At 35.8% G+C, this 16,903-nt stretch overlaps 1 protein-coding gene across 1 annotated transcript in view; it reads right to left on the bottom strand.

The window, feature by feature from the left end:
* The window catches only part of LOC101900612 (probable serine/threonine-protein kinase cdc7), a 194,173-nt gene extending 177,946 nt beyond the window's left edge, over positions 1-16,227 (bottom strand). The window contains exon 1 of the mRNA XM_059132267.1: positions 14,802-16,227. Within this exon, the coding sequence (XP_058988250.1) occupies positions 14,802-15,584 (783 nt within the window). The 5' untranslated portion in view covers positions 15,585-16,227. The remainder of the gene's footprint in view (positions 1-14,801) is intronic.
* Positions 16,228-16,903: the final 676 nt, after the last annotated feature.

The following is a 16,903-nucleotide window of genomic DNA, read 5'->3' as shown; positions in this document are numbered from 1 at the left end:
GAAGCGAGGAACCTCATTTGCGTGCCCAAGGCTCTAATATACCCTCCAGAATATTTTCGCGATAATATTTGGCATTTATTCTGATACCACGGTCGATTAATACGAGCGGAGAGTGAACATTCGCTGTTATGGTTATGGTCGGCGCTTGAGTTCTGGTGGTCAACTGAAAGGGCAGATTTTCAGCTGACCTCTTTGGCAAGTAAACACAATCATTTTTTTATTTTTTGTTTAAAAACTGCTGGACAACCAATGTTTTCTCATCGCAGAAACCCAAATTCGGCAGTTCACCACTTTCGGCCAAGCGAAGCTCTTGAGTCAATTTTCTTTCCGGTATAATAAAAATATAGGATACATTCTGAAAATAACATTTCCAACTTTTGTCAAGATTTGTTCAGATTTGGATGTGTCTCCCATATATATTTCCCTCTAATTCGATCAAATAAAGTAGCTTTATTCGATTTTATATGCAACACTTTACTAAATAGTCTAGTGGTGTTGGATATCATAAAGTCGACTTTTGTCTTTCCTTACCGTTTTTTTTTTGTTTCCTTCCAAATGATGGAGTGTATTAAAAGTTCGATCCGGCCGAAATTTTAGGCAAAACTTAACTTATCCACTGTATCGATAGTGTATGACGCTTAAGATACTCTACTAATTATCGAATTTCCCTGCTGTAATACACCTCATCTAGACGTTATTATACCATATTTTTTTAAACCGCCGGCTGCTGGTTAATCTCCAAATATTACGTCAATCCAATCCAACGACCACCACGAAGACGACATTGTGGCCGACTATCGTTGCTGTGTGTTTGGAAATTGTTCAAATAAACATTCATAAAATATGCGTTTAATAACACCAATTTGTTTGAAATCACTTTTCCTCACCAAACCGCATATCGGCCACACACACACATAGACAGACAGACAGACAGACAGACAAATGTACACATGTATGTTTGGACAATTCACAGGGAAATTATTACAATTTTTAAGAAATTGCTTGGAAGTCATACGAAATAAAAATGTTTTAATGGAAACAAGTAAAAAAGCTGTAAGTTCGGCCGGGCCGAACTTTTAATACAAATTTGGCAATTTCCAAAAAAAAAATAAATAAATAAAATCCGTTAAAAATTCTGTTAAAATCTTAAAAATACCGAATGTCTATACGACGACGTGGACCTGCATAGGCAACTTTTGTCATAAGTTATTACAATATTTAAATGCGAATCTTGAAGAAAAAACTGTTTGTAATTTAGCTAAAATCATAAAAATACCGAATATAGGAGGTACCGTTATATGGGGGCTATACGAAGACGTGGACCTGCACAGACAATTTTCTGGCATGGTGTGAAGTATCCATTTCGAACTTCACATGCGAAATTTGAAACAATCCCGGTAAATAATGTCGCTAAAATCATCAAAATATCGAATATCGGAGAGTAAGTTGTATGGGGGCTATGCGAAGACGTGGACCTACATGGTCCATTTTCTGTTTTATGCTGCAGTATCTATTACGAACTTCAAATACCAAATTTGGAACGATTCCGTTAAATAATGTCGCTAAAATCATCAAAATACCGAATATCGGGGGGTACCGTTATATGGGGGCTATATAAAGATGTGGACCTACACAGATAATTTTCTGTCTTAGGCTGTAGTATTCATTGGGAAATTCAAATGCCAAATTTGAAACAATTCCGGTGAATAATGTCGCTAAAATCATCAAAATGACGAATATCGGGAGGTGCCGTTATATGGGGGCTATATGATAACTTGGACCTACATGGCCCATTTATGAAGTCAACCTGCCTACTGGCAAAATATACATGTGTGCAAAATTTTAGCCTTCTATCTCAATTTGTTCAGACAGTCAGACAGACAGACGGACATGGCTAAATCGTCTTAGAATATTACGCTGATCAAGAATATATGTACTTTGTTGGGTCTGACATGAGTATTTCGAGGAGTTACAAACGGAATGACAAAATTAATATACCCTCCATAGTATGGTGGAGGGTATAAAATTGTAATTAAACAAGGATTTTTGCACGCGGATAAAACATGTTGTTATACCCTCCACCATACCATGGAGGGAATATTAACTATGTCATTCCGGTACCTCCAGATATTCGGTATTTTGATGATTTTAGCGACATTATTAACCGGAATTGTTTCAAATTTGGTATTTGAAGTTCGAAATGGATAATACAGCCTAAGACAGGAAATTGTCTATGCAGGTCCACGTCTTCGTATAGCCCCTATGTAACGGTTCCTCCCTATATTCGGTATTTTGATGATTTTATCGACATTATTCACCGGAGTTGTTCCAAATTATGTATTCAGAGTTCGTAATGGGAAGTACAGTCTGTGACAGAAAATTGTCTGTGCAGGTCCAGGTCTTCGTATAGGCCCCATACATCAGTACCTCCCTATATTCGGTATTTTGACGATTTCAGATACAATACCCACCGAAATTGTTTGACATTTCGTATTTCCTGAATCGATTTATGTATGTCAGCCCGTCTGTCCATGTATTTTTGTGAACAAAATGCAGGTCGCATTTATTATACGATTGAGACAACAATATTTGTTTGGACCAAGGACGAAATTGGTTCCAAAATTTAGATATAGCTCCCACATATATTTTCAACCGATTTCGGGTTAATTGTGCACCAAATAGCCAATATCAGCCTAAATGACATGAATTTTGTCACATCCGACCGAATGCAGTCTAGAAGCAAGCACATCAAATTTGTGAAAATCGGTTCAGATATAGCTATAGCTCCCATATATATTTTTCATCCGATTTTGGGTTTTATCTTCCTCACACACGTAATATGCAATCGGCAACAACTATATTTGGTACCAGATATCAGGTACAGCTCAGATATAAGTAATTAAAAAACAAAAATCGGTATAGATTTGGATATTTGGTGCTAAAGTCCCTCACATGCGTAATATGCACTCCACAACAATGATATTTGATACCAGGCAACAGGTATTGCTCGAAAATACCTCTGTCAAATTCTATCGTGATCGGTTCATACGATTTTACGGTTATTGCTGATCATATATGTAATATCAGCCCAAATTGAAAAGATTTTTTCATATTCGGCGTATCTATTGCTCCAATAAATATTTAATGAGGTCAAAACGTGCCTCATCGAAAAAGCAGTTTTATACCCTAGGTCTCTTTGGACCAAACCCGTTTCAGGACATTTGGAGTCGATCTAGTGATGTCCGTCCGTCTGTCTGCCTGGCTGGCTGGTGCTCACGATAACTCTCGAAGGGAGTATTAGATTTGGTCCAAATTTGGTACATCGTAATATTATTATCAATAATATTATGTAATAACGTAATATTATGGGCAATAACGATCCACTCCTTCTGGTACCTCCACCCCCCAAAAAATTTACTGTACAGAAAGAGAAAGGATAATTTGATTTTGCTTCTAATTGCTAATTTAGGTGCGAAAATGGACAATGTCGGTCCACTCCATCAAGTATCTCCCCCACAAACGGTCAAAATTTGGAATAATTATAACTCTTATAAAAAAATTAAAAAAAAATTTAAGAGGATTGCCTTCAAATTAGACACATTGCAACGTTTTTATTATCCCAAAGTCTGGTGTGAAGATGGGAGATGGGTCACAATTTTGAGTATCCATTAAGCTCATAAAACGCGAAAATAACGTCCGATTGCATTCAGACTTGATACATCTCAATATTTCCCTCAACACAAGATCTGTTATAAAGATAATAGATATCGCACCATTTTTCTGGTACCTCCCCCACATATGGTTCAAGTTTTAAAAACAAAACACTCAAAGCAAACGAAATAATTTAATAATTTTTTAATAATTTTTATACCCTCCACCTTGGAAAGGAGGGTACATTAACTTTGTCATTCCGTTTGTAAAATCCCTAAATGTTCGTCGTAGACCCCATAAAGTATATATATTCATAATCAGCATAAAATTCTAAGTCGATTTAACGATGTCCGTCTGTCTGTCTGTCTGTCTGTTGAAATCACGATACAGCCCGCATTATTTGACGTAGAGCGTCAAAATTTAGCAGAATAATTTGTATTGTGTCTAGGATGGTTGGTAGTGAAAATGAGATATATCGGTCCACGTTCATGTATAGTCCCCATATAACGGTACCTCCCGATATTCGGTATTTTGATGATTTATCCACATTTTTTCACGGCTTTTGTAGGTCATAACGGGTCCCTGTACGTGTGGCAAAACATTGCATGTATAGGTCCATATAACGGTACCTCACCATATTCGATAAATTTATGATTTTTGCCACATTTTTTCACGGATTTCTCTGAAAATTTGTATTTGTAGGTCTTAATGGGTTCTAGCTCCTTTGGCGAAACATTGCATGTGTAGGTTTACGATTTGGTATAGCCCCCATAAAACGGTACCTCCCGATATTCGGTATTTTGATGGTTTTTGCCACATTTTTCACCGATTTGTCTAAAAATTGGTATTTGTGGGTCATAATGGGTCCTAGTTCGTGTGGCGAAACATTGTATGTATAGGTCCACGTTTTGATATAGTCCCCATATAACGGTCCCTCCCAATATTCGGTATTTTGATGATTTTTGACACATTTTTTCAAGAATTTCTCTGAAAATTGGTAGTTGTATATCATAATGGGTCCCAGTTCGTGTGGCGAGTCATTGTAATTGTAGGTCCACGTTTTGGTATATGCCCCATATAACGGTACCTCCCGATATTCGGTAATTTGATGATTTTTGCCACATTTTTTCACGTATTTGTCTGAAAATTGATATTTGTAGGTCATAATGGGTTCTAGCTCCGTTGGCGAAACATTGCATGTGTAGGTCCACGATTTGGTATAGCCTCCATATAACTATACCTCCCGATATTCGGCATTTTAATGGTTTTTGCCACATTTCTTCTAATGTTTCCTTTACCTTTGCTAAGGTGGATGGTATTAAAAGTTTGGCCCGGCCGAACTTAATGTTTTTTTACTTGTTTTTTTTTTTTTTTTTAATTTCAAAATTAGTAGTTTTTTGCACGTTCTGGAACGGACGTTGTCAATGAAATTTGTCGGTTGTCATAGGGAACTTAAAAAACTAAATATTCTGTGACCTTAACTTTGCCACAACAACATTTTTCATGCACTTGCCATGAACAACATGGTGCTGATCTGCTTACGGTGTGTGGCCATCAGATCTGACCACCACCATTGTTGCCAATGCCAATGATGATGTCGGTAGTGTTTTCCCAAGAGAATTTTACAACTAAACTTGCAACATGCTGCTTCGTTTTTATGTTTGTTTTTTTATTTTTTTATTTTGCCACAACATGCGGTCAAGGTCATTTGGAATGCTGACTGAATGACTGAATGAACAGACATTAAACAAACATAAATCGATTTTAAGTAGACGAAGTAAAGAAAAAAAAAAAAACAAACAAACGATTTCACTTAAAAAGGAAATTCAACAACTGGCAGCAATGCATCAAACTTGGAACGTGGAGCGTGATAAAGATCTCGCCACAAAATAATTGGTCATAGCAACATTGCGTACACCAGCAATCGATGCTTTTGACTTTAAAGGTGAGACAAGTGGGGCATAGGAGAAGAAAAAAAAAAAACACGACGAACAGAAATATGCGTTTATAAAGAGATTTTATAAAAAAGAGGTCAGTAGAAGATGTGACAGAGTAGCGGGGCAAAGGCAAAGAATCCTAGAAACGAAAAATATGTTGCATTTAACTTTTAAGAAGTGTTAAGGAGTCTGGTTGTTTTTTTTTATACAATTTAACATTATTGAAGATTTTACTCATTAATTCCCATGAATTATATATTGAATGTAGTTAAAATCGTAAATATAATTTGGGGATCAATATGATTTAAAGATTTTGCATTTAATTACAAAATATTATACTCAACAAAGCGTAGAACAAGTTATAAAGCAGTAAGTTCGGCCGGGCCGAACTTTGAATACCCTCCACCATTGGGAACAAATTTGGAAATAAAATCCTTAAACAATTCCGTTAAAATTTTAAAAATACCGAATACAGTCGTTATATTTGTGTCTATACGACGTGGACCTACATGGGCATTGCTTGTCATAAGTCATTACATTATTCAAATTCGAAACTTGAAATAAACGGTGAATAATGTAGCTAAAATCATCAAAATATATAGGGACTTAGCGTTATATCGGAGCTGTGCGAAGACCTGAACCAGCATAAACAATTTTCTGCCATAGGCTGTAGCGTCCATTACGAACTTCAAATACGCGTCTCAAACAATTTTGGTGGGTATTGTACCTAAACTCGTCAAAAAACCGAATATAGGGAGGTACTGGTATGTGGGGCCTATACGAAGACCTGGACCTGCATAGACAATTTTCTGTCACAGACTGTAGTTCCGATTACGAACTCTAAATACGTAATTTGAAACAATTCCGGTGAATAATGACGCTAAAATCATCAAAATACCGAATAAAGGGAGGTAACGTAATATGGAGGCTATACGAAGACGTGGACCTGCACAGATACTTTTCTGTCTTAGGCTGTAGTATCCATTTCGAACTTCAAATACCAAATTTTAAACAATTCCGGTTTATAATGTCGCTAAAATCATCAAAATACCGAATATCGGGAGATACCGTTATATGGGGGCTATACGAAGAAGTGGACCTGAACAGACAGTTTTCTGTCTTAGGCTGTATTATCCATTTCGAATTTTAAATACCAAATTTGAAACAATTCTGGTAAATAATGTCGCTAAAATCATCAAAATACCGAATATTGGGAGGTACCGTTATATGGGAGCTATATGAAAACGTGGACCTACATGGCCCATTTATGAACTTAACCTGCCTACTGGAAAAATAAACATGTGTGCAAAATTTTAGCCTTCAATCTCAATTCATTCGAAAGATAGCGTGATTACAACAGACAGACGGACAGACAGACCTGTAGACAGATAGACAGACAGACATGGCTAAATCGACTTAGAATTTTACACTGATCAAGAATATTTATACTTTGTTGGGTCTGACATGAGTATTTCGAGGAGTTACAAACGGAATGACAAAGTTAATATACCCTCCATAGTATGGTGGAGGGTATAAAAAGATATTGATTCAAAAATGAAAATTATTTCTATAAAGTATTTTATTTGACATCTTTCCCCTCTCCTACAAATGTTATTCCATTATTTGTAACACCTCGAAATTTGCATATACCCTACCAAGTAGGCATATTCTTGATCACCCTAAAAATCTATGTTGATTTAGCAACGTCCATCCATCTGTGGAAATCACTCTACATTGCTTCCAAACGAAATGAAGTAGGTTGATACAATTTTACTCAGATGTCTGTTAGCAGGACTATTGGTATTGAAAGTGGGTCCACGTTTTGGTATAGCCGCCATATGACTGTATCGACAGATTTAAGGGTTTTTAAGTTTTTTTTTAGCCACAATTTTAGCATCATCTTTGCATAGAACTGTCAATATAGATTCGAGTTTTTGCATAGTTCTCATATAACTGTGCCTTCAAATATTCGGTATTTTGAAGACTTATGCCACACTTTTTACCGGAATTGTTGCAAATTTGGTATTTGGAGTTTGTAATGAATACTACCTTCTATATATATGTATATATAGCCCCAAAATTCAATGTTTTATTATATCCACAGATATATTTATCATTTGATACGGCAAAAAATGGCTGTCTGTCTGGTCGATAACTCTTGAAAGAAGTATCAGATCCGACGTGAACTTGGCACATCCTAATATTTTTTTTCAAACTTAGATCAAGTTCGACGATTTATTTTATCGTTCCATTCCTCCCGCTTCTAGTAGCTCTACCCCGGTTGTAGTATCTGACTTGGTTTTGTATTGGATTATATCGGTGCACTTCTTCTGGCACCTCCCCCACAGAGAGTTAAAATATTGAAAATCATAAAGTTTATAAAATGTAAAAGACAAGTTCGATTATCTTCAAATTACGCATATCCCTTCTGGTACCTCCCACACAACCGGTCAACATTTTGAATACCCATAACACCTATAAAATACAAAAAGGTGCATCTGATTCCTTTCCAAACTTGGTACGACCCAATATTTCTACCAAGAACTGGGATAGATGGGATAGATCGGTGCACTCCTTATGGTTACTCCCCCATAAAGGGTCAAATTTATGGACAATCATAACTCTTATAAAATATGAAAAAAAGTCCGACTGCCTTTATATTTCTTCCACATTTTTATCTTTAAAGAGGATAGGATAGACCAAGCTACTCCCCCTGATTCTCCCACAAAACAGGTCAAAATTTTGAATACCCATAACCCCAATAAGCTACTCCCTTAGCTACAATTTTCAATAGAATTATTTCAAACTTTCGTATTTGGAGTTCACAATAGATACCGCCTTCTCTGGCTATACAGATCTACTTTTTCATCTAGCCCCATATACCAAAAACTCACCAAGTGGTCTTGGGGTTCTTCACAAGGTTATTATTATTATTATTTTTTTTTTTTGCTACAAATTTTTCAATTGTTATTAAAAAATATTCTTAAAAGTTGCTATTGAGCTCACAAACAAATGGTCTTACTAAGTCGACAACTTTTTAGCATAAAGTCCTTGAAAAAATGATACACAAAATTACAATTATTTGTCTGAAAGTTTCCAAAACTTTTTCTTTGACAGTTCTTAATTTTGTACCAGGAAATCCCTGGAAATCTTAAATTTTTTGAAAGCAAATCTAAAGTTGCGCAATAAACCTTCTGAAAATTCGAAAAATTTTATCATTTGATACTGTCAAAACGTGTCTCATCGAAATAACGGTTAAATCAGTTTCAGGACATTAGAAGTCGATCTAGCGATGTCCATCCGTCCGTCTGTCTGTCTGGCTGGTGCGCACGATAACTCTCGAAAGGAGTATCCGATTTTGTCCAAACTTGGTACAGCGTAATATTTTTGTCCAACATAGATCGAGTTCGGAGATGGGCAATATCGGTCCACACCTTCTGGTACCTCCTCCAATTTTCAAAAATAATAATTTGCTGCACAGAAAGAGAAAATATAGTCAACTTTGCAAATCCTAATATTTTTATGAGTGCTAAGTCAGGTGCGAAAATATACAATATCGGTTCACTCCTTCAAGTACCTCCCCCACAAGGGGTAAAAATTTTGAATATCCATGAAGCTCATAAAACGCGAAATTAACATCCTATTCCTTTCAAACATGACACATCTCATTATTTCTATCAACACATGATCTGTTATAAAGAAGGTAGAGATCGGATTATTCCTCCTGGTACCTCCCCCACAATGGGTCAAAGTTTTGAATAACCAAAACGATTATAATATCCGAAATAAGCACCCGGTTCTCTTTGTATTTCACACATCCCATTATTTCTATTTATTTATTTCTAACCAAAGGTCTGGTGTGAGGATGGAAAATATGGGTCCACTCCTTCTGGTCCCTCCCCCACAGAAGGTCAAATTTTAAAACCGAAATTAATATCCGATTTCATTCAGACTCGGTACATCTCATTATTTTCATCTACACAAGATCTGTCATAAATATGGTAGAGATCGGACCATTTCTTCTGGTTCAAGGTTTAAAAAAAAGTTTGAAGTCCAACTCTCTCAAATTTCACACATGCAAACATTTTTGCTAGCACAAAATCTGTTGTGATGATAATATATATCTCCGAACCCCAGCTGGTACCCCACCCACAAAGGGTCGGAATTTTCAATAATTTTTCTCTCATTACTTGCAAAACAAGACAAGGATTCTTTACAACTTGCTATATCTAAATATTTCTTTCAACGATTCGAATACACACATTCAAAACATATTTCACAACTAAACAAAGGTCAGTGACTTAGTTGGTTGGCCCAAGGACGAACCCTATTGAAATTGGTGAAGATCGGTTCAAATTTATATATAGCTCCCATATATCCCATATATCTTCAACCGATTTCGGGTTAATTGTGCACCAAATGGCCAATATCGGTCCAAATGACCTGAATTTTGGCACATCCGATCGAATTCAGTCTAGAAGTATGTACGTTAAAATTGGAGGAAATCGGTTCAGACTTGGACATAGCTCCCATATTTATGTTTCATCCGATTTTTAAATCACTCACATGCGTACTATGCACTCCACAACAATGATATTTGATACCGGACATCAGATACAGCTCGAAAATACCTATGACAAATTTTATTGAGATATGTTCCGATTTTTAGCTAGCTTCGATGTACAGCTTTGTTCGATTTTACGGTTATTGCTCACCATATATGTAATATCAGCCCAAAATGTATAGATTGTATAGGTGAACCTCCGTCCGGTATACCTATTGCTCCAAAAAATATTTTTTAATAAAATCCTTATCGAAGTTATATCATGTACCTTACATCTATGTTATTTGGTTCATAGGTGGTATGATCTACTTCACATAAATTCCCATATACTCTACTCGTACTAAGTACGCATAGTGGTGTAGGGTATCATACCTTTTGACCTTTCCTTAATTGTTTTTTTTTTTCTAACTAACTTTATTTTAACATAAAATTTCTCCCTTTTATTCAAATACTAACTTTTTCGTATATGCTACTCCTAAACAGATTTTTATAGCTTATTTACATGGTTTATTATACGCAGATGTTGTGGTAGGGGTATCAGACCAGTTTACTGGCTCCTCTTTTGCCTTTCATCTAAAAATATCAAATTGTTTACAATTGTATACTATTTTTGTTAGCTCAGTACAAAAGTGTCTCGAAATGACTCCATAACAATTTAAGACTTTATGTAATTTTTCCCACCATAACTACCATAAACTTGAAAATAAAGCTTCACAATTATGTAATTTCTTTGTTGTAGTCAATTCGGTATGGTTAAAAATGAGTGATTGAAAATAATTAAAGAAAAATAGTAAACCCAAACGCCCCGAAAATGTTGTGTCCTTCAGTACAGGAAACTCAGGAGATATTAAAGGAATAATTTTCATGAGAGGAAAGTAAAACTTGAAACTACTTTTCATGAACAATCTCATCAATTAAAGGAATCTCATCATTAAAGGAATACTTTTCATAAAAACAGTAAGGAAATTTCAAAAGTCTGGCGGGCCGACTATATGATACCCTACACCACTTTTATATTGGGAATTTAGATCATACCAACTCTGAACTAAATAACATTGCTGCATGATATGACTTCGATAAGGATTATGTTAAAATAAGTTATATAGTATCAGTCGGTTTTGGCGGCAGATGTATACCCCCAGCCGTGGCTTATGATTATTCATGGGAGGGTTCTGAAACAGTTGCCCAATATTGACCAATTCGTGTATGGCCTAAGACTGGAAAAAAATCATACAAAGTGACAGATTTGAACTATATCGACTACTTTCTGTACTTTTTATGAAATATGTGGAAATTTTTGAAAAATGAGGAAATATGCGTGAGCTAACATATATAGCGGACCGAAGTATTCCATTCATACTTCATCTAATACAGATAAAAATATTGGTATATGCAAAATTTGAAGGAAATCGAACATTTATATCCAATTAAATTAAAATTATAAATTCCGACTAGTTACATATTCATATCAGATTTCTGGTTCAGAGAAATATTTAGATATAGGAAGTTGTAAAGTATCGCCGACTTGTTTCACAAGTTATGACAGATATAAGTATTGGAAATTGTAACCCTTTGTGAGTGAGGTACCAGAAGGTATTGGCAGATGTATGTCATATTCACAATACATCTTGTGTTAGTAACAAGTAAAAAAACATTAAGTTCGGCCGGGCCGACCTTTTAATACCCTCCACCTTATAGTAAAGGAAACATTAGATCCCATTGTGACCCACAAATACCAATTTTTAGACAAATCCGCGAAGAAATGTGCAAAAATCATCAAAATACCGAATATCTGGATGTATAGTTACATGGGAGCTATACCTACAATGTTTCGCCACCGCAGCCAGAAGCCATTGTGACCAACAAATACCAATTTTTAGACAAATCGGTGAATAAAATATGACAAAAAAAAACATTATATGGGGGCTATACCAAATCGTGGACCTATATATGCAATGTTTTGCCACAGGAGCTAAAACCCATTTTGATCAACAAATACCAATTTTTAGACAAATACGTGCAAAAATGTTGCAAAAATCTTCAAAATACCAAAAATCGGAGGTACCGTTATATGGGGGCTATACCAAAGCGTGGACGGATATATCTCATTTTCACTACCAACCATCCTAGACACAATACAAATTATTCTGCAAAATTTTGACGCTCTGCGTCAAATAATGTGGGCTATATCGTGATTTCAACAGACAGACAGACAGACAGACAGACGGACATCGTTAAATCGACTTAGAATTTTATGCTGATTATGAATATATATACTTTATGGGGTCTACGACGAATATTTAAGGATGTTACAAACGGAATGACAAAGTTAATATACTCTCCTTTCCAAGGTGGAGGGTATAACTAGTAATTTTTAAAAAGCTAGTAAAACTGTAGAGCAAATTAAAGAGTAAACGATAAAAATTGAAGGCGGCACACTCTTTTTCAATATATGGATGGGAACCCAGTAAATGACGAAATTTTGAAATTATACATTATTCAAAAATAAACTCAATGGAAATTTGAGAACGCACTGCTTTCAGGATATATTACACTATCAAGGACCCGCTATTTCAACAAGTGTACCTTAAAATCATATTCAAAATTATTTCAACGTCTCCATATATAAACGCTGGAAACCAACAGTAATCTCATTTATCTCTCCCTTCAACCAAGACCAAATTTAATACCACTCAGTACTTTTCGTATAATTGTAGTACACATTTCCGAAACCACCTCCATGTGACCAGGCTGCACATGAACAGCGATACCAGATTTCAAGCGGTATCTGTTCACCCAATACGAAATTGCGCCAAATATGGTACTATTTATATTTATGATAATTCTGTTGAGAAAGCCAGCTATTATCATGCAGTTATATGGGGGCTATACCAAAACGTGGACCTACATTTTCAATATCAAAAGTCCTGCAGCCTTAACACACCTCTAATAAAATTTTATCAAAGTACTTCACTTCATTCACTTCAATAACGCAGCTACCATGGTTTCATACAGTTTCCCTACCGCCAACCCCATTGTGATTAGAAAATCGGAAAAATTCGATTATCTGAAATCATTTGGGAATATAAGGCATATATGTAAATTACACAAATTTCGAGGAATCTTAACTCGAAAATTTCCAAAAGTGTGAAAAAAGGGAAACTTGCCCCCTCTATTCTGGCTACTTTTCAATGTAAACTTTCAAAACGTCGATACTCGTGTCTTCTCTTTTATACCCTCAGTCATATGGCTACAGAGCATATATGTCATTTGATACGCCAATACGTGCCTCATTGATATAACGGTTTTATACTCTAGGTATCTTTGGGCATTTGTAGTCGATTTAGAGGTATCCGACTCTCTCTCCGTCCGGTTTGATGGTGGAATATGTCAGACCACTCCTTCTGGTACATCCCGCCAGAAAGTGTCGAATTCTCGAATAATTATATCTCTCATAAAATACGAAATAAACATCAGATTCTCTTTAAATTTCACACATCTGGTGTGAAGATGGGATGTAACGGATTTCCTCCTGGTACCTCCCCCCAGAACGGGTCAAATTCTCGAATAATTATATCTCTCATAAAATACGAAATAAGCATCTGATTCTCTTGAAATTGAAATTTCACACATTCCAATATTTTACTAACGATCTGATGAAAAGATAGAATAGATCAATCTATTACTGTTACTTCCACCACAAAAAATCAACATTTTGAAGCTCGTAAAACGCGAAATGAGCATTAGATTCTCTTCAAATTTCACACACTACAATATTCATACTAAAACAAGATCAGGTGTAAAGATGGTAGATATCGGCCCACTCCTTGTGATACCTCCCGCACAACGAGTCAACATTTTAAATAATTATAACTCTCATAGAACGCGAACTTTTCGAAAAATTTTAAATTATTTTATAAAAAGTTAGAGCCATAATTATTCGAAATTTTTACCATCTTCGGGGGAGGTACTTGATGGAATTTTTTTTTTAAATTTTGCTCTGTTGTGAAGGATGTTTCAGAAGGAACATCCTATACTAAGGATGTATCAAGTTTGGAGCCAGCCAGCCAACCAAGCAGAAGGATGAACGGTTTTGGTCCAAAGAGACCCAGGGCCTAAAACCGTTATTTTAGTGAGGCACGTTTTGGCCATATCTCTAGCCATATGGCTGAGGGTATAAAAATATAAATGAAAGTCAAAATATGTTTTAATAAGCTGACATTGGCATGTTATATAGCAAGGGTCTTGGCCATATATTTCAATCGATTCGACTGAAAATTAGTCAAGGAAATTGACAATCTAATTTACGCGTTTTACGAAAACTTGTTAGGTGCAAATAAGCCTTGAGGGTATAAACATCATAGGATACAAAATCTATCATTGAACACATTCATGCAACGCTCTACAAAGAAAATAATATTCAATCGTTTCAAAAAAAAAAAAAAAAAAAAAAAAAAAATAAAAACAATTGTTGTTTTTTCTCACATTCAGCGGAAATACTGACAGAGAGGCATGAAAGTGCCTTCACAGAAAAACAAAAACAAGAATTGAAAAATTCCAAAATAAAAAGAAAACAAAAAAAATATGAATGGAGATAATGGAAAAATGAAGAAAATTGTAGGCCTAGTTTAAGTAAAAGCATGACTAACCTGTTCCACATTCCGTTGTTGTTGTTGGTTATTCGGCCAGACGATGATATTCCTTCTAAAGTTGCTGTTGTTACTGCCGCTGCTGCTGCTACTGGCACTGCTGCAAATGCTGTCGTTGTGGCCATTCGAGTTGCCGGAAAAGTGATTGATAAGATTTTGATTAAATTGCAACTGCTGTTGTTGTTGTTGTTGTTGCTGATGATGATTGGCTCGCAAGCCAGCCTTAGATGCGGCGGCATTTACATTTACTGGCAACACTGGCGCATTAGAATGGCTCAAAGCCTGATTGAAGGCCTGTTGGCGTAATTGTGTCAAAGAAGCTTGCATATTTTGCTGCTGCTGTTGCTGAAGTGATCCAGCTCCATTGCTGGAAAATGGTGGTCGTCTTGCTGGCAAAGCCGGAGGCTTATCATTGGCGGTGGCTTTCTTGTTGGTAATATCGTTGGTTGTATTAATACCAACCGGTTTGTTGCTGTTGTTGTTGATGGTGGCCTCATTCTGGTTGTTTTGGTTTGAAGAAGAACTGTCTTGCGTTGTAAAACGCTTTTGCGGTATTGGAGGTGGAATACCGCTGCTACTATTTCCATTATTATTGTCGTTATTATTGCTTTTGTTGTTGCTAGAACGTATGTCATAATCCAAAGATTTGCAATGATTGTTGCTGCTACTGTTGTTGAGTGAAAGTGATCGAGCAAATGAGCTCTTAAAGAACCGACACGGCAGATTAAAATCAAAATCTGGCGGTGAGGCATTTGCCGGCGATGTCACATCCAAAGAATCCATTTTGATGTTATTAATTGTGCAGCTATTTGTAGCTATAATTATTTTTTTTTTCTTTTTTTTTCAAAATTTCTATTAATTCAGCGCACGTCTCACAAATGCCGGCAATCACTTATTGTTTGCAACAAGACGTCAGCGATTTTTTTCTTGATTTCTTTTTTTATTGTATTTTATTTTTTTTTTTCTTTTCTGCACAATTTTTTTATATTTTTTTCTTTTGTTTGACACTTGGATTTTGATTCATTTGTTTTATTTGATTCTTTTACTTTCCATCACACTTTCTCAGTGACATTCGTCATAAAATTCTAAGGTTGTTTCACAACACTGACCATTTGAATAGAAATATCTTAAATTATGCATGAGACAACAATGGCGGCAATTTGTCTTAGCCCACATTCGACATATTCATAAAACACATGTATGTATGTTTGTATTTTTTTTTTTTGGAAAATATCTACATATATACGCTTCCTTTGGTAACAAAAACAATATAATTTTTGAAATTTTTCTTTTGTCATCACCAATCACCACTTTTGCTGTTTGGTAGCATGCATCATCGCATTACGCATTCACCACAGTTCCGACAAGGTCTCACGACGTCGATACGTCTTTGCCAGTTGCACGTTTTTTATTAACTAAATAAACTGCCTGGAAAAGCGTACAGGCAAAGCATAAAGTTCTTTGGCACAAAAGTTGTTTCTTTTGTTTATGAAAAAGCCCACCTCACCAAACGCCACACAGCACAGGCAACAAATATCATTTGACCATAACAATGGCTCTCTCTCTCCCCAACAAAGCATTCTCTTTGTAAGAGAGTTGGCTAGCTCTCACAGTGATCTCACTGTTATGTTTACGGTTGCCACAGTTGGTAATATTCTACCAAAAGTGGTAACTTGGTAACTTCACTTTAGTTTTGACATGGCATGATTTATGGCTCAATAATAAGGTCGATAAGTAAGACCAACTGATACCTACATATACAGGATGAAATAAAAAAACTGCAACAAAGTCAAACGCCATAATTTTTACATTGTTTTTTAACTTTTATTGAATGAAAGCAACAAATGTCGAAAATATCATCAAATTTTTGATTAAGTTTAGATTTGTTCGAATTGGCCACCTTTGGCATGAATTATGGCCTTCAAACGGCCAATGAAGTCGTCACACACTGCCCGAATGTTGCTCTGCGGTATTTTGGCCCATTCCCGGCGAAGCGCTTGCTTGAGGTGATCAATACTTTGGAATTTTTTAGTGTCAACCTTGCTTTCCAAAATACTCCATAAACAATAGTCCAACGGATTGGTATCCAAAGATTTTGGATT

This window comes from Musca domestica, unplaced genomic scaffold, assembly GCF_030504385.1.
Source record: "Musca domestica strain aabys unplaced genomic scaffold, Musca_domestica.polishedcontigs.V.1.1 118, whole genome shotgun sequence".
Classification (NCBI taxonomy): Eukaryota; Metazoa; Arthropoda; class Insecta; order Diptera; family Muscidae; genus Musca; species Musca domestica.
Note: the sequence above shows the minus strand (reverse complement) of the source record. Positions and strands in the feature narration are given on the sequence as shown.